Source organism: Gigantopelta aegis, chromosome 3, assembly GCF_016097555.1.
Source record: "Gigantopelta aegis isolate Gae_Host chromosome 3, Gae_host_genome, whole genome shotgun sequence".
Taxonomy (NCBI): domain Eukaryota; kingdom Metazoa; phylum Mollusca; class Gastropoda; order Neomphalida; family Peltospiridae; genus Gigantopelta; species Gigantopelta aegis.
This window is the reverse complement of record NC_054701.1, coordinates 25153837-25179638: the sequence shown is the minus strand read 5'-3', so window position 1 is coordinate 25179638 and position 25802 is coordinate 25153837. Positions and strand designations below refer to the sequence as shown.

Here is a 25802-nt window from a genome sequence, read left to right as displayed (position 1 = left end):
GACAAATTTAGAACATCAACGTTACTGAACAAGTTTGTCTTAAATGGAAACATTTCTATCTTTATAGCCCACCCCAGCCTCCACTAAGCATCTTTTCCAATAATTTCACCTTGGCTTGAAGGAAAAAGAAAAGGAAAAGTGCTTTTGAAATAATAACTGACAAAATATATGATATTCATTGTGTGTGAAGCCCAGAAAATGGTGCCAGAATATACTGTCATTGACTTTAGTCTAATCTGTAAACATAGTTGCCTGAATAGTCTGGGTTATTTGCAGAAAAGTACTGCGAGTGAGATAGGAAGTAGGCATGGCTTAAAACTGTTTTGGTTCATTGAGATAAGAATGTAAACATCCAGCTCTGTTCAGCCACACATACATTGTGATGAACATTCACAGATGTTACCATACATCAAGTTATTGTCTGTCACAAATCAAGATAAATGCAAAACTTTTAACATGGAGAAAAGTACAAAAGTTGATGCCATAGAAAAGTAATACCTGTCTCTCACTTTTTTACTTTTACTTCATACAGCAGAGACAAACATTAACTACAACTAAAACTAAGTAATGATTAATATTATAAACTCTTTGGCAATTTGTGGAAGAAATTTATACCGGTACTCCTGCTTATAAAATTTTATTCAGACCGAGGCCATCTTTATTACGTTAGGTCTCAGACAGTAACACCCCATCTTGGACAGAACTCTCTGTTGAAGTCAGAGATTGTGCCCATGACAGGCGTGCTTGAACAGTTCTAAAAATGGAAGCATGTCAAAAAGTATCCACATCCACAGACAGTAACATCAGTTGGCTCTTAAAGGTCCTAGGCCCATGCTTATAAAACTGAGTCCAGACTGAATCTCTAATGACGTAAAATACATAGAATTTGTATGGCATTGTCATGTCTACAAGTTTTAAAAGCACCAGGCCAGGATTGCTATAATCCAATCAATCATTTTAGTGGCTTACTAAATGTATATAGGTACATGTACAAGTCTTGTCTGTGGACTAAAAGTTCTAGAATGATCACATGGCAGAGGTGAGAGGCACTGGAACTATTAGTTCATACTTGATGGGTCTGAAATATTATAGTCTTGATGCATTTAACGACTTGTCTGTTATTTGGTTTAGGTTTATCAGGATATAAACAAAAAAAGCATGTAAACTCTGTGATTCAGCTTGGCTGTTCACACAAATGTTTTCCATTACTTTTTGTTTGTTCATACCCTGATTGAGTAAAGAACAAACTCAGATGTTACAGCTGAATCAATGGGATGCCTTTAAACTGTAATGATTATAATGGGAATTTAATAAAACTTGATTTAATACAATTTTATTTTATGGATAATGGTCATCCAAAATATTTGCCTTCTGCCAGCACCATCTGATCAGTTCTGGAACTGTTCGTAGCATGGGCCTTGAAAACAACTAAATGTCATTTGTATGGGCGAGACTGTATTAAAGCCCTGGGTATGTACTAAAGTTCTGTAAGCATGGAGTCTGGGAGTCCAGACTTCTAAAACATTTATAAGCATTGAGACCAGGCCTGGTGCTTATAAATTTTTTAGAGTCTAGACTCCAGAGTCTGAGATACTAATGTCATGACAACGCCATACAAATTGATATTACAGATTGAATCTGGACTCTAAAAGTTTTATAAGCATGGGCTCAGACTGCTATATTGTAGTTATATGATCCCTGGGTTAGGTATATGACTGGTAAATTTACATAAACTAAAATGTCTTTGTAAGTCATAACATTTTACTAGCTGTCTAAAACTGTTCTCTGGAAGACTGAAGAATCTACATATAATTCACATATGGCACCAAGCTGATTATTACCTGTGGAAGAAAACACACACAAAATTAATACAATGAATTAGAATAGCCAAAAATGAAAAAAACTGGAACTAGAAAAGCAGAATTATCACAAACAAGTTATGACTGGAATGAGATGAAAATAATCTGCCATGAAGTGAAAATAATAAAAGCTCTCTAGCATGTGAAAGAAGAAATCTGCTGTGTTAGGAAAGGAATGGTTTTAATGACCCATCTGTACACGTTAAATGATTGTTACAAAAGATAAAGCACATTGATTTGTTTTTTTATCATCAGCTATTGGATGTCAAATATTTTTAATTCTGACATATAACAAAAGTCTTAGAGGAAACCTGCTATCTTTTATATGCACTTTCCCACGGAGAACAGCACATACCATAGCCTTTGATATTTGAGTCGTGGGGCACTAGTTGGGATGGGAAAATACCCAATTACAGAATGGGTCCACTGCCGTATATCGATCTCAGATATTTGTCCAGGATGATGGTTAGTTGTTAGTGGTTAGAAAGACGTGGCCTTACACATCCTCCGATGAGCTGTAAAACATTGCACTGGTCGACAGCCAGTACTAGGGAGTGAATGCAGTATCTACCAACCTACAGACCGATGTCGTAACTGCTATGCCACCAAGGTCAGTGCACTTTGATGAGAGACTTGGATGAGAGCCAGTACTAGGGAGTGAACGCAGTATTTATTAACCTAAACACTGGATGTCGTAACTGCTATGCCACCAAGGTCAGTTCACTTGGATGAGAGTCAGTATTAGGGAGCGAACGCATTATCTACTAACCTACAGACCAATGCCGTAACTGGATTGCCACCGAGGTCAGTGCAACAGAAATATAAGACAGTACTAATAAAAACATCAGCCACTTACCTCCTCAGAAATATTACAGTCACTGTCAAGAACTGGCACCGGGCTGATGACTTGACGATGGTACTGTCTGCCCACTATTGGCGCTGGGACTGCTGTCCAAATATGACGACGCGCGCCCAGCACAGATATCACCTGTTTGTGTCATTGTCTTCACGTCGTTAATTATCATCTCCGCTATCTTCAAAGCCATCTCTTCTTCCTCCTGTAATATTATACTACATATAAACACAGTACCAACAAGGAAAAAAGTTAAAGTTAAAGCCTGTTTTGTTTAATGACACCACTAGAGAACATTGATTAATTAATCATCAGCTATTGGATGTCAAACATTTGGTAATTGTGACATGTAGTCATCAGAGGAAACCCACTACATTTTTCTTAATGCAGCAAGGTATCTTTTATATGCACTTTCGTACAGACAAGAAAGCTCAAACTACGGCCTTTGACCAGTTGTGGTGCACTGGTTGGAATGAGAAAAATACTAATAAGGAAAGGAAAGACATATTTAACATTTTTAAATTTAAGAACACCTCGGCTCATTTTCAACTTCAGCTATTTAGCATCTAATTATGGTTATTATGACAATTGGTAAAAAGAAGAACTCCACTCATGCCAAATGGTCACTCCTACCAAAGAGTACATGCAGGATAGTAAATACCATGGCCTTTGATGTATCAGTCTTGTGGCACTGGTTGAGATGATGAAAAAAGCAATGAGGGGAGAGGTATACCACTGAGCTCAAGTACCAACAATTAAAATAAACTTTGACGTGGGCTTGCTTTAGAAAACAGGGTTGTTAATTCTTATGATTTACGATTACTCTGAACATATACTGTAGATCCTGAAATTAATGTGATCATAATATTAAGCGAAAAATGCGAGCTCATGTTATTCGCATTAATTTCTATGTTTTATCTATGTGTCCCACATTATTAAAACAAAACAAAGATTAAAATTCTAATATATAACACAACTGAAAAACAATTCATTGTAGGCTAGTCTAACTAATTGTTGAATAGTCCAGCAAACTATGTGTCACACTCGATGAAAACAAACAAAGATTAAAATTCTAAATTATACATTTATAAAACTGGAGCACAATTCATCATAGGCGAGACACACAATTGTCCAATAGTCCAGCAAGATGCCAGCCACGTGTGACGATTACAGGGTCTTTGGCCATCCTGTCAAAAGCCAACATGATACAGCGCGCGTGAATGGATTTTGGCACACTAATCCTGAGATTGACCGTTTCTTTGATTTCACTATCCAAGTTCACCGTAACTTAGTTGGGTGAATTGTTCTTTTGTTATGACTTTGAAATATGTCTACATTCTTAGGAAGATACATTTGTAAAGTTACATATATGCTAATGTTTAATCAGATTTAGGTAACTATATACGTTACGTAAATGAATGTTGCAAAAATATGCTTTGAGTTGATCTCACTAAACACACTTGGGACTAAAGAGGTTAATTGATGTGTACACAGACATGTTAGTGAGTTGATCTCAATGAAGACACCTGTAACTCGGATTTAACCAAAAAGTACAGATGTGTGTTGCTAGGAAAGTAATATTTCAAAGGGAGGCTACTCCCATTAATTTCATATCACATTTTCGTCTGCCCACCGTTATTCGCATTAATTTAGGGACGTGTTAATTTCAGGATCTACAGTATTCATTTGACCTAGTTATAGAATTCATTTTCAACTGAACTAAAATGTCAATCACTTGACCAGAGCATAATGTATTATATAGCAGTTATTTTACAATGATCATTATTTGCTTTTAATGTTTTACAACAAAACTGTCTAATGTGAATATCGGAGCAAAAGCATATCATTTCCTCATAAATAATTTAAACAAAGGATCAGGCTGTATCACTGCTAGTGCATTATCTTCGAGTCCTAGGCAAACTGTTGAAATCAGAAATACCTCTAACTTTTGATTTTATGGGTTGAGATAGGAGGTATATTAAATATCTATAACAGTAAAACACAGTGTAGAACATCATTTTTTAATCTTTCCGCACCACCTGTAATGTTTGACTGAAGTCTAGTTATTATCACTTGCTAAACAAATACACCCATGCAACCTTGTATATAAAACATTCCAATAATGCAAATTTTTCTTGGTTTTCTTAATATGTATATTTCAGTGTATTATCATCCATGATTAATGGAACCCAAACTGATAAGAGTTCTGGAATGTAAAACAAGATGTACAGACCTTTCTCTTTGCTTCTCTCTTCTTAAAAAATCGACCTGAAGATAATAATGGTGAAATACATAGTAATAATTAGTATGCTAGATTTCACACAAAACATGGAATGGTTTTCAAATGGAGATGTTATTGCTAATAAACAAAGCATGATGTTAAAAATATGCTGATGTCCAAAAGAAACTATATCAAGAAAAATGTATTTAATTTCCTTTATAATTTGGATAATGAAAATAAAATGACAGTCATTAAATATGTTTCTGCTTTTATGGAATGAAATTTTGTCCCCAACATCCCAACACACCACTCTCATGAATATATGTTTGGAACATGCAACATATTTTGTTTTTTCTTCAGTATTCTCCGAGAGTATTGGTATATATGTAGTTTTTTTTGGACGTCAGTATACATAAAAAGAGAAGTGTTAAAGTCTATATTAATCCAATGACCAGTCGTGGAGTTCTGCTTAATGTCTACAGCACTGCAGTCACTTATTAAAGCACTAGGAGTGTAACAATATGGATAAGTCACAATACGATACATATCCCAATACTGGGGAAGGAAATGGTTTATTTAACGACGCACTCAACACATTTTATTTATGGTTATATGGCATCAGACATATGGTTAAGGACCACACAGATATTGAGGGAGGAAACCCACTGTCGCCAGTTCATGGGTTACTCTTTTCGATTAGCAGCAAGGGATCTTTTATATGCACCACCCCATAGACAGGATAAAACATACCACGGCCTTTGATGTACCAGTCGTGGTGCACTGCTGCCCTCCCCCCCCAACCCCCCCACCAATACCTGGGATGCAATATGATAGGGATCCTGACACCGATTCTGGTTATTAGGCAGTGTAAAATATTTTTGGCAATTACATCTTTTCCCCCCCATTAAATTACATGTGCATGTACAATACCTAGCTTAAGTTATCAATTTTAGCATCCAATGTGTGAATTTAGCAGGATTCCCACAATTTGGATGGGTAGTGTACAATTATAAAATGGAATCCCAAAATATCTAAACTGATGGCAGAAACTAAGAGAAGACGTGGCATTTGAGACCATATTTAATTCACTATTCAAGTAGTTACATGTATGCCTCCATAAGATGCAGAGATGTAACGTGACTGAATGTCCGTAAGATGGTTAATTTCCTGACACCATCGATGAGGGTTGAGGTAGCTGTCAATATTTGCTGTTACTACATGTATTTGTATGTTCCCTTATTTCTTTCCATTAATATATATATTACATGATTTTTAGGATTCACATTTTTTTAAATCTACAAATTCAATACCTGTATATTCTACATTTGTCTTTTGCCTTCTGTTTTCTGACACACACATTAGTAACTGAGGCTATGATACTCACCTTTCTTTTTATCTTGATCGGGCACTGGAGCAAGCTGGGATATGAACTGGCCAAGATGGTTCACCTCACCTAAAGACATAGGCCTGGAAGAAGAGGTTGAAAACATGTGAAATCTGAACTCGTGCTAATACATGTATTTTAGATAGAACATCACAATATTGGTATTGTACCAGTCATGACAAAAACATTATGAAAATTGTTCACTCAGAGCAAACGATCCTGTGAACTACAAGCCACAATATTCCACGTGAATGTTTTCTGTTTGATTACGCAAGTTCAAAATGACAGGAACTGCCAGTTGGTTACCTGGTGAATCGTTACGTTCTAAAACTAAAAGTCGCACCCTTAGTAGAGTCACCAAAATGTTATTCATGTATTTGAAAAGTACAAGTATACTGTTCTAGACTAAATTTTGATTGCCGAACTCATGTATGTAAGTATTACAGAATTATAAAAAACAAGTTGAAATCCAATAGCTGTTCATTAATTTATCAATGTGCTTTAGTGGAAAGGAAAGGAAACGTTTTATTTAACGGTGCACTCAATACATTTTATTTACGGTTATATGGCGTCAGATATGTGCTCTAGTGGTGTCGTTAAACAAACCAAACTTTAACTTTGCAAACACTAGTACAACCTATTTACTTCATATTCTCAAATTCATTTTTATCACCAAATTCAGCATTCTGTCAGTCCAATACAGATATGAAACAGGTCCTTTGAATATTATTGCACAAATTACCTATATTAAATTACAGTTATCTATCAGTAGTATATTTAATACATTTAATACATTTACATACCCAGTATCTGGTCTCTTCCAGAGTTCGTCAGGGTTAAGTAAAATAGCGTCGAACCTCATATCATCAGCTGTGTTTTTAGACAATTTCTTGTTTTGTTGTGCATTCTTCGACCCAAGGCTGTCTGTTCCGAGACTGCCACTGCTCCCGCTGTGTTGAGACGACGTATCACTCGCTGTAATTCAGTACCATGGTTCATAAGTTTTGTTCTCAAACAAATTTCATTATTTTTATCACTTTTAAAAGGCATTTTCCGTGACTGTTTTAAGGATTTTTCTGAAGAAAATGTTTCATTTAACAACGCGCTCAATACATTTTATTTACAGTTATATGGCATCATAAAGATTTTCTGAAGTATTTCTATGATCATTGATGTACTCTAATAACATTACAATGTTTCATACAAACAGCTCATCTTTCCGTGTTATTTCAAAATGGGAAACAAGAGGCCTACTGGCCTCAATAGCTCAGCTGTTTAATTTTCAATTTTGTCACTAGTAGATGATAATTAAATTTAAAAACATTTAATAAAAAATTAAAATTTCACAATTACTGAAATATCTATTAGTTTGTAGACAGTGCCCTGGTGAAGTAATTCACCAAGATTCAGAATAATCCAACCAAATCTCTTAGAGAATATAAAGACTTCAAAAGAAACGATGGACTGATGACTGACGGACAACAGACAATAAGCAAGTCTAACTTCTAGCATAAGCAAATGACAAAAGTTATAAGTAGAACAAATCACAAACCTTCTCTTTTGTGTTTAGGTTTCAGTGGCATGTCATGTGACACTTGAACAGTGGTGACGAGATCCGACAGAAACTTGTAATACATCTCACTCTTGATGAAATTTTGAAAATATACCTGCAATAACACACTGTCTGATAAAAACTGGAAAATATACCTGCAATAACACACTGTCTGATAAAAATTGAAAAATATACCTGCAATAACACACTGTGTGATAAAAACAGGAAAATATACCTGCAATAACACACTGTCTGATAAAAACTGGAAAATATATCTGCAATAACACACTGTCTGATAAAAACTGGAAAACATACCTGCAATAACACAGTGTGTGATAAAAACTGAAAAATATACCTGCAATAACACACTGATAAAAACTGGAAAATATACCTGCAATCAGGGGTGGGGAAAAGCCCTTTTCTGCCGGTCTGGGACCGATTCTCGATCTCTGAGACCGAAATTATTTTTTAAAAACGTGTGTTTGCCGGTCCCACTTTTGTCATTCTTGTCGGTCCGAACCACCTGTCCATTTCTATTATTGGAACAATTTCTTATCCGTCAAGTGGACCGGCCTGCCCAGACATCGGTATCTCATGCATGATTTAAAATAATAAATAGTGGTCAGTATAGCTTGTGTTTCAGACGTCTGTGATTTTAAAGTCTGCCTAAGTATATATCGTCATTCACTGAAGTCAGACCTACAGTAGTGTCAATCCACAGCCACTAGGCTAAACATTAATTTTGTCAAAGTTGCTGAGCCAGTCAAGAGATAAAACAGACGTTAACAATAACACCATTCTTGGTGAGAGAGCCATCAAGGTATTACACTCCAATTAAAACAAAGGACCCAGAGTTTGCAACTGGTTACAATCAACACCTGTCAACACCTATGTACGGAGCTTTGTCGGGTCGAGTGTCCCTGTCGGAAGCAAGAGACTTTTGTGCAATACAAACTGCTTGAAATAGCATAAAATATACTGAAATAATCAATAAATGTATTTATTGTTGACTGTTCAATGTAGTCTATCCAATAATTATAAAGGATTTTAAAATTAACAAAAGGTTTCCACTTTCTTGTTAACAAGTGGGAGTAAGCAGAACAGCTACATGTACTGGTTATCTCAAGAGCCAGTAGAGGTCAGATTTCATCCAATCAGTGATGACGTTATTAATCTCTTTGTCTAAACATGTGCTAGCTCAGGCTGTCAAACGCTTCAACGGTGCGATCTTTTATGAATTTTCAGGACACCGTACTGAATACTCGTACTTTTTATACATATATGGGATTTAAATTCATAACTTTTATTCCTTTTTTATATTATTTATTCCATTATGTAAAATATATACAATTTGTGGGGTGTTTTTTTCCCACTGATGTGATAAAAAAAATGTTATTTTTTTATTCCTTTCTTCCCCCCCCCCCCCCCCCTCCCCGTTAATGAAACCATCAAGCGGGACCGATTGACAATTTTATTTTTCCCCACCCCTGCCTGCAATAACACTGTCTGATAAAAACTGGAAAATATACCTGCAATAACACACTGTCTGATAAAAACTGGAAAATATATCTACAATAACACACACTGTCTGATTAAAAACTGGAAAATATACCTGCAATAACACACTGTCTGATAAAAACTGGAAAATATACCTGGAATAACACACTGTCTGATAAAAACTGGAAAATGTACCTGCATAAATACATTGTCTGATTAAAAATAGGAAAAAATATATTTGCAAAGAGGAGACAACTTACTTCTTTTTACTAACATATAATCACTGAGTAACCAATCTGCAAAGGGAACACAACCATCTTTGTCCTTACAGAACCAATCCACCAAATGTATATTGACAGGACTTGGACCTTCAGGAATGATCTGTATGGCATTTGACAATCTGCTTTTAATCTCATGAGCATGCCTTCTATAAACTCACCTTCAAGTACATTCATGGTCCCATCTAAAAAGGGGAGACAACTACCGTTTCTCCAATACCCTCTGGTTCCAGTCATTTTATTTCATTTCATTTAAACTTATTTTTATGCTTATATCCAATTAAGGTTTAAGCAAGGTCTCCTGGGCACACACCTCAGTTATCTGAGATGTCTGTCCAGGAGAGTGGGTTAGTTGTTAGTGAGAGAGAAGAGGGTGTAGTGGTCTTACACCTACCCATTGAGTAGTTAAAACTTGCTCTGGGTAGGAGCCGATACTGGGCTGTGATCCCTGTATCTACCAGCCGTATGTCCGATGGCTTAACCACGACACCACCAAGGCTGGTGGTTCCAATCAAACACCAGCCTAACATAAGCTTTGATTTACACTTGTTTTCTGATCATTGCCAAAATGAATTTCAAAATATTTCTGTCCATCAGGCCAAATGAGCTTGTCCTTACCTGAAGTAGTTTGGTGTTATTTTCATGAGCAGGTCATGTTACAGCTAACAGAATTGTTTTAAGAATAGAGTTAAGAGTATTGAGAAAGCACACCTTGTCTAGAGTATGTAGAACTATATCTCTTGGTTTGGCAAAACAGTCGGGAAGTGGGCCAGCTTCTCTGCAGATGTTTCCCTCGACCTCAAAACGCGTCTTGTCATCAAACCCAAGAGGTTCAGTGGCTTGAAGTGAAAAATACCTACAAATAGAGAAATCATTATAATTCAGTGTACAAAGAAAAATATTAAAGGATCTTGTTTAATTTTAGGAACATACACAGATATAGATATTGCTTTAATTAATCATTGTGAAAAAAAATTAAAATCTCGACTTTTCAGAAATTAACTAATTTTTAAGCAACAAACTGCAGTCTTAATAAACTTGTATATTTTCATTAACAACACCACCCATCAGCACAATTAAACAACAACTGTTGCTATTTTAAAATGTCTCTACAAAGCAGTTACAAACATCTCAGAAAGTAGTAACGGGAGATTAACGGGAGATAACATGCATGTAATGTACCTGTATGAGTGACATCTAAACAAAAGTAACACAATTTAGGTAAAAGGATTATTCCAAAACTGATCACAGGGGGTAGCTAATTATATACATAAGCGTACGGGCTCCCATTTTTATAGGGGGGCAGGCTGGATTTTGCCATAATAAAACGAAAATGCCAGAATCTGGATAACAACATTTATTCATATTAGCATTACTACCACACACCTATATAGGATTGCAAACGAATGACTACGCCTTTTTACATGGACTGCAACTAATTTTGAGGGAAGATCAATACAAATGCATGGTAAAAAGGTCTTAGGTTAGCACATTTTGCCCGAATATCTGTGTAATTTTTGCTCACCCCTCACCCCCCCCCCCCCCATCTCATACGCTTATGATTTTGTATGTCCCCACTAGCAACAAAAAGCAATCTTCTTCAAACCAGATATAACAGAGGAAGAAATGTGAGAGTCACACTAGGCACAAAGTAATAATTACGGAGCCATACTTGTCGTAGAGAATCATGGCATCGTTCTGGGCCTGAATTCCATCATACGAGCCCCGCTGAGTAGTCAGGTGCTGCTGAAAGTTGTCAGCCGCCAACCAGAACTGTAGCAGTTGACTCCCACCTTCCTGTTCCATAAACTGAAACACACAGCATTACTGAATGTAATAAAAAATACCAAATCAGTTTGTTTACATTGCATGGCAAAATGTTTTTAGCTTTTTTACATGCATCAACACAGATTAAACCTTGTAACTGGAAAACATTTTTTAAATTATTATTTCAACAATAAATGGTAGACACAAATGTCTTGGTCATTTCCATGTAACAGCCAGATTCTGCCAGAAAGAAATGTTTGGGTATGAAGCTGTGGAATTGAATGCAACCACAATCAACAGGGGGTATGGAGGCCTCTCCCAGAAAGAAAATGGGTTACGTTTAGGGCTAGAGTTAAGAAAATCATACAGTAATAATAAGAATAATTAATTTTATCAAAAGGTTAACTTAAAAATGCCAAACGTATAGCTATTTACCAACAAAATATAAATTATAACACAATATTTTTCACCATATTGAAATAAAATTCACCAATTTTTGTCAAAATTTGCAGTTGGTGAATTTGTTGAGTGGCAGAGCTAGCCCTGCTGTTTAAAATGTCTTCCAATATAAGTTCAATATTGCCATGTAATATCATAAATATCATAAAATATTCTGTCAAATGAATGTCAAAGAAGCAGTGCCCTATTCATAAACAGAACCATAAAGAAATCAACTGCCTATGGCATTGAGAAAACTTTAAATGTATCTGTCACCATAGGCTTACCATGATGATGCACCCATTTTCGCTACTCTCTCAGTTAAGTGATTTTACATGTACGTTTGATTAATACTTGGATGGCTGACCATCTAGAAACTTTTAGTGCTGCAGACATTACCCGTTCTCCGTGATTTTTAATATCAAAGATAAGAGCAGCTGGTGTGACAGGTGTGGGTGAACGCACGAATAGAATAAAGAACAATACCCTAACATGGAAATATACAGGGTTTAAGCTGACACTCGCCAAATATGATTTAATGTGGAATTTTGTGAATATACACAATGTATGTAATATACACAACATACATGTATAGAGATTATTGTACGAGCTTGTGCCGTACTAATTTTACGAAATGAGTGTCAAGATTTTTGTATTGCCCGAGCAAGAATGAGGGTAATACATGAATCCTGACACGAGTTTCGTAAAATCAGTACGACTCACACGGGAGTAATAATTTCTTTATTATCCATATTATTATTTTCTTTATACTGAATGTTTCAGCCACAACTAGAAGGAGACGATGAAATGACGTCATATTTCAAATGTACAGTCTAAGCTAGTACTGGAGAAGCAACGTCATGTTATGACGTCACTTCCCAAACTTACGTCATTACACTTGTTATTACACATGTGCTTCGTATGATTATTATTAACTCGGTTATGTTGAACCATATGGATAATAAAACAATATATTACATCATCTTCATTGTAGTTTTACAATATTACGTTAATATGTTATTAGTATATAAGTCAATAATTGAAATGTTTCTCTCAGCATGACATACCTCCATGAAATAGGAGAGGGCAAACTCGCTGTAGAGGAAGTCCGCCAGGTAAACCTTCCCACCTGTCAGGACATCCACCTGGTGTTTACAGTGGAACACGCTGTCTAGAAAGCCCCGGTAGTACCTGAAATCAGGGGATGATCGATATTTCAAAATATTAGGCAACCAGAACTTCGTTCATGCCGTTTTCATATACTAGTTAACTGATTGTTTGATAACACGATAACAAAATTTTGATGATCCTGAAGTTTGTAATTTTGACTTTTAGAATGTAAAGAAAGAAAAAGTTTATTTTGTTTAACAATACCACTAGAGCACATTGATTAAGTAATCATCAGCTACTGGATGTCAAACATTTGGTAATTTTGACTTTTAGTCATCAGAGGAAATTGCTACATTTTTTCTAAAGCAGCGAGGGATCTTTTATTTAGTTTTTTACACAGACAGGAAAGCACATACCATGGCCTTTGACCAGTTGTGGTGCACTGGTTCGAATGAGAAAAAACCCAATCAGCTGAATGGATCCACCGAGGTATAGTGCCACTTGTATTACAGCAACACGAGGTGGTATCAGGCATGGGGGCTGTTAACTGAACACTTAATGGTCGACATATGTATAATATTGATTTTTTTTTATGGGGTACTTGTCCATAGTTCATACAGACCTGGTGAACAGAAATTCCAGTACTTTTCAAGTATATTTTTCAGTTTTTCAAGTAGTCTTTGGCACAATGTTACAAGCAGTTTAACACACACACATCACTAGTTAACTACAGCTAACCGTTTCTCAGCACACATTTACATTGACCCAATTCTCGTATGATGAATTGGTCTCCCACTTGAGGTTGTAGACACAATGGCCCCGTTTTCCATTCATATTCATGAGTCACTGACAATCCCCCTATTCAACAAACTGCTGCCATTTTCTAGACGCAGTGGGAATGACTGATTACCTGTCTCGCTCATAAACCGGTTCAACTATTAGTAATGTGCTGTTTCCAGTAGACAGCAGCCTAGTCTACTTTAATCTTCACACTGTGGTGCATATAGCAAGCGCAACAAGGACTTGTATGCCAGTCTATCTATATCGGCAGCAACACATATCAGTTCCGGGTTTACGACAAATACCCGAGAAATACGTCAGCAAATACTTATTATTTTTCCAGATTTTAATCAGTAAGAGAGACATTCTGCTTGTAAAAAAAACCTCAAGTACATTTCGGCAATTTTTAAGTAGTTCTTAATGAAATTTCAGTACTTTTCCAGGACCTTTTCTGAATTTGCAAAATTCCAGTACTTTTCAAGTACTACGTCAAAGTTCAAGGACTTTTCCAGGCCTGTGCGAAACCTGTTGTCAGTTGAGAGCACTCCCTAAAATTAGTAGTCACATGACCCTCTCGATAGTGTTGTATTTTTCACAGAATATATTCTGACACAGAAATTGAAAACTGAACTGCATGGAGTAATTAATGGTGGTGTGTAACCTTAAACAGTTCGCTGCATCGTGGCTAATATAAAAACAGTGGTTGTATAAAGACGACAGAAGTGAAGGACATACTCTGTGTTCATCTTCTCAACAACAAACTGCTGACAGTCAGCAAAACTTGATGGGTCAACTTCCCCATCTTCCTTACAAATTCGACCTGGAACGAATAAAAGTTAAAAGTTTGTTTTGTTTAACGACACCAGTGAGGCATAGCGATTTATTAAGCACTGGCTATTCCATGTCACACAGGGCCAGCTCTCGCACTCGCCACATACACCAAATGCACAGTGATGTATTAAGCACTGGCTATTCCATGTCACACAGGGCCAGCTCTCGCACTTGCCACATACACCAAATGCACAGTGATGTATTAAGCACTGGCTATTCCATGTCACACAGGGCCAGCTCTCGCACTCGCCACATACACCAAATGCACAGTGATGTATTAAGCACTGGCTATTCCATGTCACACAGGGCCAGCTCTCGCACTCGCCACATTCACCAAATGCACAGTGATGTATTAAGCACTGGCTATTCCATGTCACACAGGGCCAGCTCTCGCACTCGCCACATACACCAAATGCACAGTGATGTATTAAGCACTGGCTATTCCATGTCACACAGGGCCAGCTCTCGCACTCGCCACATTCACCAAATGCAAATTTTAAGAAAAACTGGCGAAATTTTATTTTAATTTGGTGAAATAAATTCATGTAATAGTGGATACTTTGTTAGAAAAGAACTACGATTCTACATTTTTAAAAATTTAATAGATAATTTGAAGAAAGGTTCCACTCACCCAGAGCTATAGCCCTGTCAGATATAGGATAATTCCGACACATAGTTTCAGAGAAAAACCTGGCAAGGAATATTTTATCAGCCTTTTATCAGCCAGTCATGAGTCACTGGTTGTTGGGATGGGAAAACACCTGGGGGGTGGGGGGGGTGGGGGTAGGTAGGGGTTCAATCCTATGATCCATGCACCTAAAGCGAGCGTTCTACCAACTGTCCTAGGTTCCACTCCAGGAAGAAACATTTTTTAATAATTGATTGAATAACTTACTGGTAGACAAATTAGAGAATATTCAACTCTCTACTCAGCAATACCATTATCTTGCACTCGTGAACTGATATTGTAGGTGAGGGTAGAACAACATTAACTCACGAGTGCAAGATAAACGAATTGCTGATTAGTGAGTTGGGTATTCTATTTATTACCCATTTTCAATATTTATCATTTTATGGAAGATTTTCGAATGATACTGTTGTTGAAAATAAGTTTGCAAGTTGAGAACAAGAAGCAGCGTTGCGTCATATCTGTGATGCACATATCGCTGATGACGTAAGTTAGTTGTTGACATGACTTCCACCATGGAAACAATTAAAGGCCTATAGTGAAGCACTGTTTATGAAGTCCAAACGTATCTAGGGGAAGAAATGCCCATATGGGTAATAAACAGGGATATTAAAACCTACTTATTGTGATATTTCTCAGCTTTTCAGTGACATTGATAGGGTGTGTTGCATCCGGAGAAATATACTTTGTGAAAACAGTTACTGCATCTCTTTGTACATCTGAAATTCAAAAAGAAACAAATAATAAACTTGTACATCTGCTTTAAAAAAAAAAAAAAAAAAGATAATAAAAAATATAAAATTTTATAAAACCATAATCATTACATGTAATAATTAAAGAGTTGTTTGCTTCCAATTTGTCTTATTTTTATAATTCCTCCTAATCGTTCCCACTTAGAACACACTAAAAACAAAATAGGTATTTGACAGCACTTGCTACTTACATAGAAAAAATAATTCAAAAACCTACACGTATCTTATAATATACATAAAAACACCAGTTATACAATTTATACAAACCAATAAATGAATGCATTTACTGGCTCTTTACTCAACAACAAGTAAAGAGTCAATAAAAATACAGTTTTGTCAGCATAAAAGTAAATACATGATAAATTAACATTTTATTTATCAATATAAAAATAAATAATAAACATCTTATACACTTCTAAATACATGTATTAAATATCTGGCATATCTCTATAACAATAACTATCTTCTATATTTAGCGGAATATTGATCTATAGACTACTACTCTTGTTTAACTAAATTTTATATTAAATATCCTGAACAAAATAAACAATGCAAATATTAATATAGTTTTCTTTAATATATTTAAAATGCTGTTTGAATCCCAGTATTTTTTGTGTCTCTGAATTTCTTGAGCATATTTTAAGCCCATTTTGACAACTGGTCTTTTACCGAATATGTTTTTCATGCAAAAAGAAATACATCAAAATCACACACACACACACACACACACACACACACACACACACTTATATTAAAATATGCATGTTTCTTTCGAAGTTCGGTATATTTGTATTACTTAGAACTATAATCATAACTATCCATTTTAGCAAACACATTTCTGGTACCGGTAAAATCTTACTTTCTCTAAGCTTCTGCTGAAGTTCTTCTTCTGATAAATGAGGTCGGACTTTTTTCTTTGCAGTAGGTTCTGTGTTATTGGTAACCGACTCACTGTCAGTGGGTCCCCGTTCTTTGTGCTGGTTCGAGTTCTCTAAACTACCACTACTGGAGGTCCTACCCTTATGCTCATCACTCAAGTTGGTCACAAGTGCTGGACTGGAATTGTCTAGACTGTTACTACTGGAAGTTCTATTTCTATGTACATCACCTGGGTTAGCAGAACTTTGGTTTGAAAGCGTACAATGTTTTTCCTTTTCAAACTTGGCAGTGAGGGAGTCTTTATCTTTTGGAAAACCGGAATCATTTTCATTTCTGCTTTTGATAGCATCTTGGCTTTCTTGAACTGCACAACTGTTGGAAATTTCAGTGGTTGGGGAATCAGTTTGGGACATTTTAGCAACACTGGAACTTTTGCCTTTTATGGCGCGGGATCTCATTCTTAAAACTGATGAAGCATGGAAACTTTCTGCATCTAACCAGAATTTCAGCAGATGTCCCGCCTTGAGTGATTCGAGGAATTCAAGGAAACAAGTAACAGCATTTCTGTCGTGAAGAATTTCCTGCAATGTTTTGGACAGGCGGGATGATGTCCTCATTGGAGAATTCAGTTGTCCATTAAATGAACCTGATAAATATACACATAAATTTTAAATTAACTTGAAAATATCGAAATTATAATGTATTGCTGCATGTTATAAATAGTGTTTTCCCCAAGAATCCTTGATAAAAATAAATAGTATCCATCAAAACAGAAACAGTTCTAAGCCAATTCTCCATTGTCAAAGAAGGAAGGAAGGAAATGGTTTATTTAACGATGCACTCAACACATTTTATTTACGGTTATATGGCGTCGGCCACTGTCAAAGAATTATGAGTTATAGGTGTAAAGCATGTAATACCATACAATACTTTTTACGTCAACCCTATGAAGTGTTTTTTCCATAACCCAACTTTCCAAGCCTGGAAAATTATTTTTCAGGATTTCCATGAGCCATATGAACCCTGACTAACAACGGTTTTCTTTCCTTTATGATGGGTAGTGGTATCAACAACATAATAGTATATTACTGTACGTCACTTACTCGGGTTATCAGTGTTACTGAGTAGAAGTTGAGTTGGCCTTGAAGTTAGCAGGGCATCAGGAACACCTACAAATATACAAAGTAAGCAGGGACTCAGCAACACATACAAATTTAAACAAGAATTCTGACAGTACTGCTAAAACAATACATGTCCTCTACCGGTCCCCACAAATCTCCCACGTTTAAGGGCCAAACTTAGATAAAATTCATTTTTGACAGAGTTATGGTCCTTGAATATATTTCCATGAAAGTCAAACTTCATCTGTATCTCTGCATGATAAACCTATACACAAAATTCCACGTCACATTGTACAAAACAAAAGTCCACAAAACTATATGTGGGACAGGTGGACAGACAGACGGACAGATGGACAGAGACAAAACCTATAGTTCCCTCCAGTTGGACCGTTAAGAGACTAATATTAAGTAAATTGAAGTAGAATTCTCGCTTCTCTTTTTCACAATATTAATATGAAATCCAAAAAGCACTGCAGTTAATATAGACAGTAATAAATGAGTTACCAGTTAATATCAAAGTTATGTCCCAAGTGAAATAATTTTAACTTATCACTTGTAAGCTTTATTGACTGACAAATGAAATTATTTCACAAGGTGCTTAAATCTGATACTATCTTTTATTCTGTTCAAATTGTCTGTAATCAATTGTATTAAATTTAAATCACTGAACATCTAGCTAAATAACTTCACAATAATTGTAGTATTAAGGCTGATGATAGTCACTTTTCGCACCCTTGTTTTGGCTTCGTACACAATAAATATAACATAACTTACAGTAATTTCACTTGAAATCCATATTTCTTAAAAGGTACAATTTTTTTAATCACAAGATTTACTTCAAATACATTCAGGTGCATTAGTAATGTTCAAACAAAAAAATTTCAATAGCAATTTTGCATTGGAATTTTTCCAGCATTCTTAGAATGGAAACATCATATACCCAGTTTGTTATTGTAACAAGATGCAAAGTGACGTCGTTGGAATACTGACGTCATTCAAATTAAAAAATAGCTGTATTATTACATTGCTTCGTCACATTAAAATAAAAACTGGTCTATTAACCTTGACCCCTGTAAAATTTCTATAACAAGCATTATTTTTCATAATTTTGGACAGAATATTAATTATAAGTTTTAAAAGATGAAATAAATAAAAAGTACCTTTTGTCAAATATATCATATAAAAAAAATTACTGCTGAATATGTTTTATTTTATTTATTGTGTACAAAGCCAAAACAAAAGTCCGAAAAGTGACTGTTGTCGACCTTGGTAGGCAATATACTTTGGTATACAGGTTTATACGGGAACCATACTTCCTGTGACCCGATATCCCCCATCTGGTAATTCGAAGTGTTATTACATCACTGCCTGATTAACATCGTTGCTAGCATGATAACTTTGGCATTGCTAATGGGCCCTAATCTAGCTAGCGATATGCAGGTTTTGTTTGCTGAAATTTGGCTTAAGTCATCAAGTTATTAGTGATAGAAAGAAGTTGAAGTCGCTGACTTCCTCCTGGGAAGGGAGAAGTGATTCTCCAATGTTTTCAATTCTAGATTAGGGCCTGTGCTGTTTTATCAGGTCACTAGGAAATTAATTTCATGCATGACTGTATATTATGAGGTTAGTAGGAAATTAGTCATGTGCATGACAGTTGTTTATTAATGTTAAGGTAGAATGTTTGCTCATTTTCAAACATCCATTCAAAGAAATAACTATTGTACTGCATTTAAATAAATATAAATACAAAATGTCCACGTTTATACAATTTTCTCAATGCTGATTGGACGACGTTGAAGAAAAACTTAATGTTTTCCTTCGATAAACCTCAGAAAATGATGTCATTACACAGATGGGAGGTCATTTAAATATACAACAAGTCATCGAAAGGACGCTAGAAGCTGATTTATGTGTATTTTAACTAAATATGGTGTGTCCAGGCACTTATGCATACATTTTAGAAGAGGGTGGGGGGCTAAACTGTGGCTAGCAAAATTTATGAGGGGTTAAGACATGCTTCCCCCGAAAAGTATTGAAAAAAAAAGAACATTTGCTTGATTAAGGGGATGGTTTGACTGCTGTAGCCTAACCACCCTCTGCACAAGTTCCTGTCTTTGTAATTATATAAAATTTGTTTGTCCTTTTTTATAAATTTATCAATGTACAACTGTCACAAACTGAATAAAATTGTGTAGCATAGTGATGGATTTTATACTAAACACCTCAGAAAATGACTTCATTACGTCAAATGGGATGTCATTATGTAAAGCAGATCATGGGAAGAACATTAGAAACTAATTTATGAATTATGTGTAGTTTTAACTAAATAAGTTGTGCTGTTTGTAATTATAAGAATTGTTTGTTATCTTTAGCAAATTGATCGATGTATAACAGTTACAAATTTAGTATAAAATCACCTTGCTTACGCTACGTGAATTTATACAATTTGTGACTGTTATACATCGATAAATTAGCAAAAAATGACGAATAATTCTTATCTATCATAATTTACACTTCCCATAACATTAAAAACCTTTTATTTTTCAATTCTCCATTCTTTGCCAGCATTTTGAATTAAACATTTCGAAACAAATAAAACATGTAGCTTCCTAAGAATGTTTACAAAGGAACAGCATATGACGTCACATAATCACTAGCAGACAGTAACGTAGATTTTCACTGTGTCACACCTAAACTTATATTTATTTTCACAGAAAAGAATGAAAGAAAGAAAGAAAGAAAGAAATGTTTTATTTAACGACACACTCAACACATTTTATTTACGGTTATATGGCATCAGACATATGGTTAAGGACCACACAGATTTTGAGAGGAAACCCGCTGTCGCCACTACATGGGCTACTCTTCCGATTAGCAGCAAGGGATCTTTTATTTGCGCTTCCCACAGGCAGGATAGCACAAACCATGGCCTTTGTTGAACCAGTTATGGATCACTGGTTGGTGTAAGTGGTTTACACCTACCCATTGAGCCTTGCGGAGCACTCACTCAGGGTTTGGAGTCGGTATCTGGATTAAAAATCCCATGCCTCGACTGGGATCCAAACCCAGTACCTACCAGCCTGTAGACCGATGGCCTGCCACGACGCCACCAAGGCCGGTAGAAAAGAATGAATGAATGAATGAATGAATGAATGAATGAAAGAATGAAAGAATGAATGAATGAATGAATGAATGAATGTTTAACAACACTCCAGCACAGAAAAGAAGTAAAAAATATAACTTTAAAAGGGTTGCATGATAAAAAAGAAATCAGGTTGCTACATTTTGATATCATGGTTATTTGGCTTAGTTTAATAATTGTGTAACATGTTCGCTGAAGCTCACCTGTTATGCAGTCAGCTAAACCTCACCAAATAACCTTGATACATGTATCAAAATGCAATAACCTGATATTAATATATTATACAGTCATAAAACAGGCCTCTGAAAATTGTGCGAACGATCGTTTCGCTCGTGCGTCATTCGCACAAGTCTAGTTTTGCATAACCCATTTTTCATTCTCACCAAAAAAATAAAGACATTAAAAATATTTTACACTATCATTTGTCACTGTTCACATAATGATATATTTGTAACGGGTTATGCCAAATGAAATGGGTTATCTGAAATATTTTTGCATAACCTATATTTGGGTTACACAAACTTTTATTTCCCAAACACCTGTACTATATAATAAAGACATTCAGAACTTTACCAATGTCACCATTGAAGAAAGAGTCCGCAGATCCCGGTGTTTTGGGACTAGCATTACTTCTGTTTGATGGAGTTCGCTTCAAGCCCACTTGTGAAACAGCTAGTGCTTCAGGGACCTCTGCCTTGAGCTTCCCTGCAAGGAAACAAAATGCACATTAAAACAATGCTATAGGATAATATTATTATATTTTATTCAGCAACCACCATTTCTATTGACAGAATATGATGACAGATAAAACAAAGTCACATCCTGCTACTATAGCAGGTTATGACTTTTGATGTCACTCATGTGATGTCACACGCATAGCCTACATTACAAAATTGCTCATTTGACCTCTAGGTCATCATACAATGTGGCTGAAATAACAGATATAATAGCTTTTCCCCTTAATTTTTATGGTTTGCAGGATAAGATAATAACTAGATAATGACATCGAATATCTGCTTTATCCTGTTCAGGTCGAATGAGAAATTCCGCTCAGCAAAGTCTCACATAATTTCCCATTCTTACCTTCACAGGATATATACAGAACTTCACATACGTTGTTTTTGCTTCCTATTTATTGCAAGAGTTTATTTTGCGCAAGCATATATACCATGAGATGGCGTAGCGGTCTCATGCTATGTTCTTTCGCAAAATTTTGCGCAAGCATATATACCAAGAGACGGCGTAGCGGTCTCATGCTATGTTCTTTCGCAAAATAAACGAGTGCAATAAATAGGAAGCGAAAAAAACGTATGTAAAGTTCTGTATTTATTACATACATTCTTTTATGTTTTACAAAAACAGTTTTTAATTTAATGTCATAACAACACTTTGTTAAATCTATGATCAAAACTCCTTTCATGGATTCATTTAACATTAAGAATCATACTCTGTGGCAGCCTTGTGTAATGTTTCAAATACAATATGACATCATTTGTAAATCATATCTATGATGTAAGTAAATAAAAGGCACTAACTGCAGTAAAAAGAAAAAGGGAATTCCCCATATAAAAGTTCCAGTCCAGGTTGCACATATATGCGATACAGGATAAATTTATTACACGGTTTCAAAAGGCCTTTATCACTATAGTAAGATTGAATAGGTATGTAACAAAAAGCAAATATCCGACGTCATTAACCAGTTATTCTCTATATATTTAACAATTGGGAATGGATCATTACTAAAATAAAATGGAAAATACCTTTATTACAATTTCAGATAGAGTATGTTAAATTTTACCACCTAGTTTATTCCATTTGGTCCAATGACACATGAACTGTGCCACAAACACAGGCTGAGGATGTCTACTTAGCAGACTGCTAATTTAAACTAGGATTTTGGACGGAATCCTAAAAACAATCCCAAAAGTCGATGCCTGCTTGGGTTTCCTGCAGCAGAAAAACAACATTCAGTTATTTTTTTTAATTCAACACAGTATTTTGATGTCAGAGTTCAATTGTATGCAGGTTTCTTAAAAACAAGTTAAATGTACAACCGTGTCCGGTGTATCGGCACCTCCGGTGATTCGGCGCACTTGGCATTTTGCTTAAGTATGCTTAGGAAGTTGTCATGTTCTCTGTTTTTTTAATGAATTAAAGTTCAATTCCTTTTTTCAATGGGTAATCAAGTATCAACATATTTATTGTTATGGGTGCAATTAAAAATATATATATTAGAATTATCAATAATTATATCATAATTTCAAAATAAATAATTCACCTGTTTTCATGTATATAAACGCGAAGTAGATCAGCCTTATTGATATTAAGAATGTTAAAACCAGTCTAAAACACCTTTCCCGCATTTTTTAAATTATAATAAACAGTATAAATGTAATTATATTTGTTAGTTTTTTTTATTTAAATTGAAAAGGAAAACACAGACAAATGCAAACAAAACGAACGTTTTACACTTTAATTGACAATCATTTTAGTTCACAACTGTCACATTGTTATAGAAAATAAAAGCGAAATAAGATCCACATGTGTGCACAATCTACCCGAGAAAAATAAAATCCATGTAGGCATCTTAGCCATGCATGACAATGAACATGTATGCATCTGCAGTATTGTGCCACTCAAGAAAACGATTCCGAAACTGATCATGAGATGGGTCATGTGTGATCATTCATTTTCATAGTAATATTTTTAATAAAACAAAACAAAAAAGTACTAAAATAATTCTGGGACAATAGTGTAGCATTTAGGGCTAAAAGTGAGGTCATGGGCGGTCTATAAATAGCGGGGTCAACAATCCACATCTACTGCGCCGAATCACCGGACATGCAAATCGTTTTGGATGTACAAGAGGGTGCCTATATTTATGCACCATTTTAAAATGTTTATTTACTACAGACATAAACCAATTTGTAGTGTTTTTCAGATTATGCACTGCTTCATTGGTGAGAGACACATTTTATTCAGTATTTCATACTGTCCACATAGAAAATGGTCCTTGAATACTGAGGTGCGCCAATACACCGGACAGCACTGTAAATAGACTGCTTTATGGGGTAGCCCGGTTCATGGTTTTTCACAATAATCAGTTAATTAGCCCGAGTACTCTGACTGTAGAGGGCAAGACGGACATTTGGACAGATATACAGTCCTGGCTACAGTCAGAAACCAAGCTATGTAATTTTCTGGCAATTGCTGCCCATCACACAGTCGTCAAAGATTCAGACTACTCGAGCTATCAGTTACTGTGCGCCCTGCACTATGTTTTACCGAAGTCATGCTACTTTATTAAGCTTTTACACTAATGTTGTTGTTGTTTTTCTAGCACTTGGATAACACAGTATTAATGCGTCTAAAGATAAGCAGAAGAAAAGAAAAAAAAGGAGAAAGTTTGAAGAAGAATTACGAATGCTGGGATTGGGAACGCCTACCGCGATTCTTCCCTCAATCCTTGCTAAAATAAAAAAACCTCCATACCCTTACGTCTGAAAAACGACATGGTCAGAATCGATCTATACGATTCGTTGACATATTCTGCACTTTAAAGTTATTTATGCCCAAGTGATCGTTAGAATGGAACAGCATGTTTACATTTTTCAAAAGTTATTTGACAGATTAATGAACTCCCAACACGGAAGCGGCCATGATAATTGACTGGAAATATAAATTACGAAATGGATCCACATTTTACGAAAACGGAATGCGAAGTCTGATAAATGTTGAACATTGTCCGTAAGCATCCAAATTTACAATCGAAATAAGAATACAGTGATATAAAAATCAAAATCAGATCTTTCTTGAGCGAAATATGTGGAACAGAACCAATGAAAGTATCTTATACATGAGAGGTGCATTTGTGAAACGGGGAGGGGGGTAAAGCGCTAGCCTGATGCGCGGTCTTTCGGGGATCGATCCCGGTCCAGGCACGGTGGAAACAAGTAGACATTGGGGTGGATGGTGAGGCTGACTGAGATCGAGGACGCAAAGCAAAGTTTCTAGGGGGTTCGGGATATGTTCCCCCGTAAAATTTTGAAAACTAGATGTCATGAAATGCAATTTTCTGCATTCTACAAGTAAAACCGGCCTCGATGGCGTCGTGGTTAGGCCATCGGTCTACAAGCTGGTAGGTACTGGGTTCGGATCCCAGTCGAGGCATGGGTTTTTTAATCCAGATACCGACTCCAAACCCTGAGTGAGTGCTCCACAAGGCTCAATGGGTAGGTGTAAACCACTTGCACCGACCAGTGATCCATAACTGGTTCAACAAAGGCCATGGTTTGTGCTCCGCCAGAAAGAAAATTGGTTAAGTTTAAGGTTAGGGTTAAGAAAATCATGAAAGTAATGACAAGAGTAATTAATTTTGTCTGGCATAAACCCTGAATATATAAATACTAATACCCCTCACCCATACAGGAATAATTTACTAGCCAGATGAAACAATATTTTATGATGACAACCACCTCTCTCTCTCTCTCTCTCTCTCTCTCTCTCTCTCTCTCTCTCTCTCTCTCTCTCTCTCTCTCTCTCTCTCTCTCTCTCTTTCTCTCTCTGTGTGTCTCTGTGTCTCTCGCTCTTTTATATGCACTTTCCCACAGACAGGACAGCACATACCACGGCCTTTGATGAACCAGTTGT

The 25802-nt window shown here is 35.9% G+C and overlaps 1 protein-coding gene across 1 annotated transcript; it reads right to left on the bottom strand.

Annotated features, from left to right (window-relative positions):
* Positions 1-24799, bottom strand: LOC121367750 (A-kinase anchor protein 10, mitochondrial-like). The gene is made up of 15 exons (XM_041492096.1): positions 24651-24799; positions 21726-21857; positions 17993-18058; positions 16870-17535; positions 15879-15977; positions 14475-14559; positions 12917-13040; positions 11317-11453; positions 10356-10500; positions 7870-7984; positions 7121-7292; positions 6318-6400; positions 4946-4980; positions 2716-2917; positions 1-1841 (listed from the first exon to the last, which is right to left on the bottom strand). The coding sequence occupies exons 1-14, from the start codon at positions 24664-24666 to the stop codon at positions 2741-2743; spliced, it is 2052 nt and encodes a 683-aa protein (XP_041348030.1). The 5' UTR covers positions 24667-24799; the 3' UTR covers positions 1-1841; positions 2716-2740.
* Positions 24800-25802: the final 1003 nt, after the last annotated feature.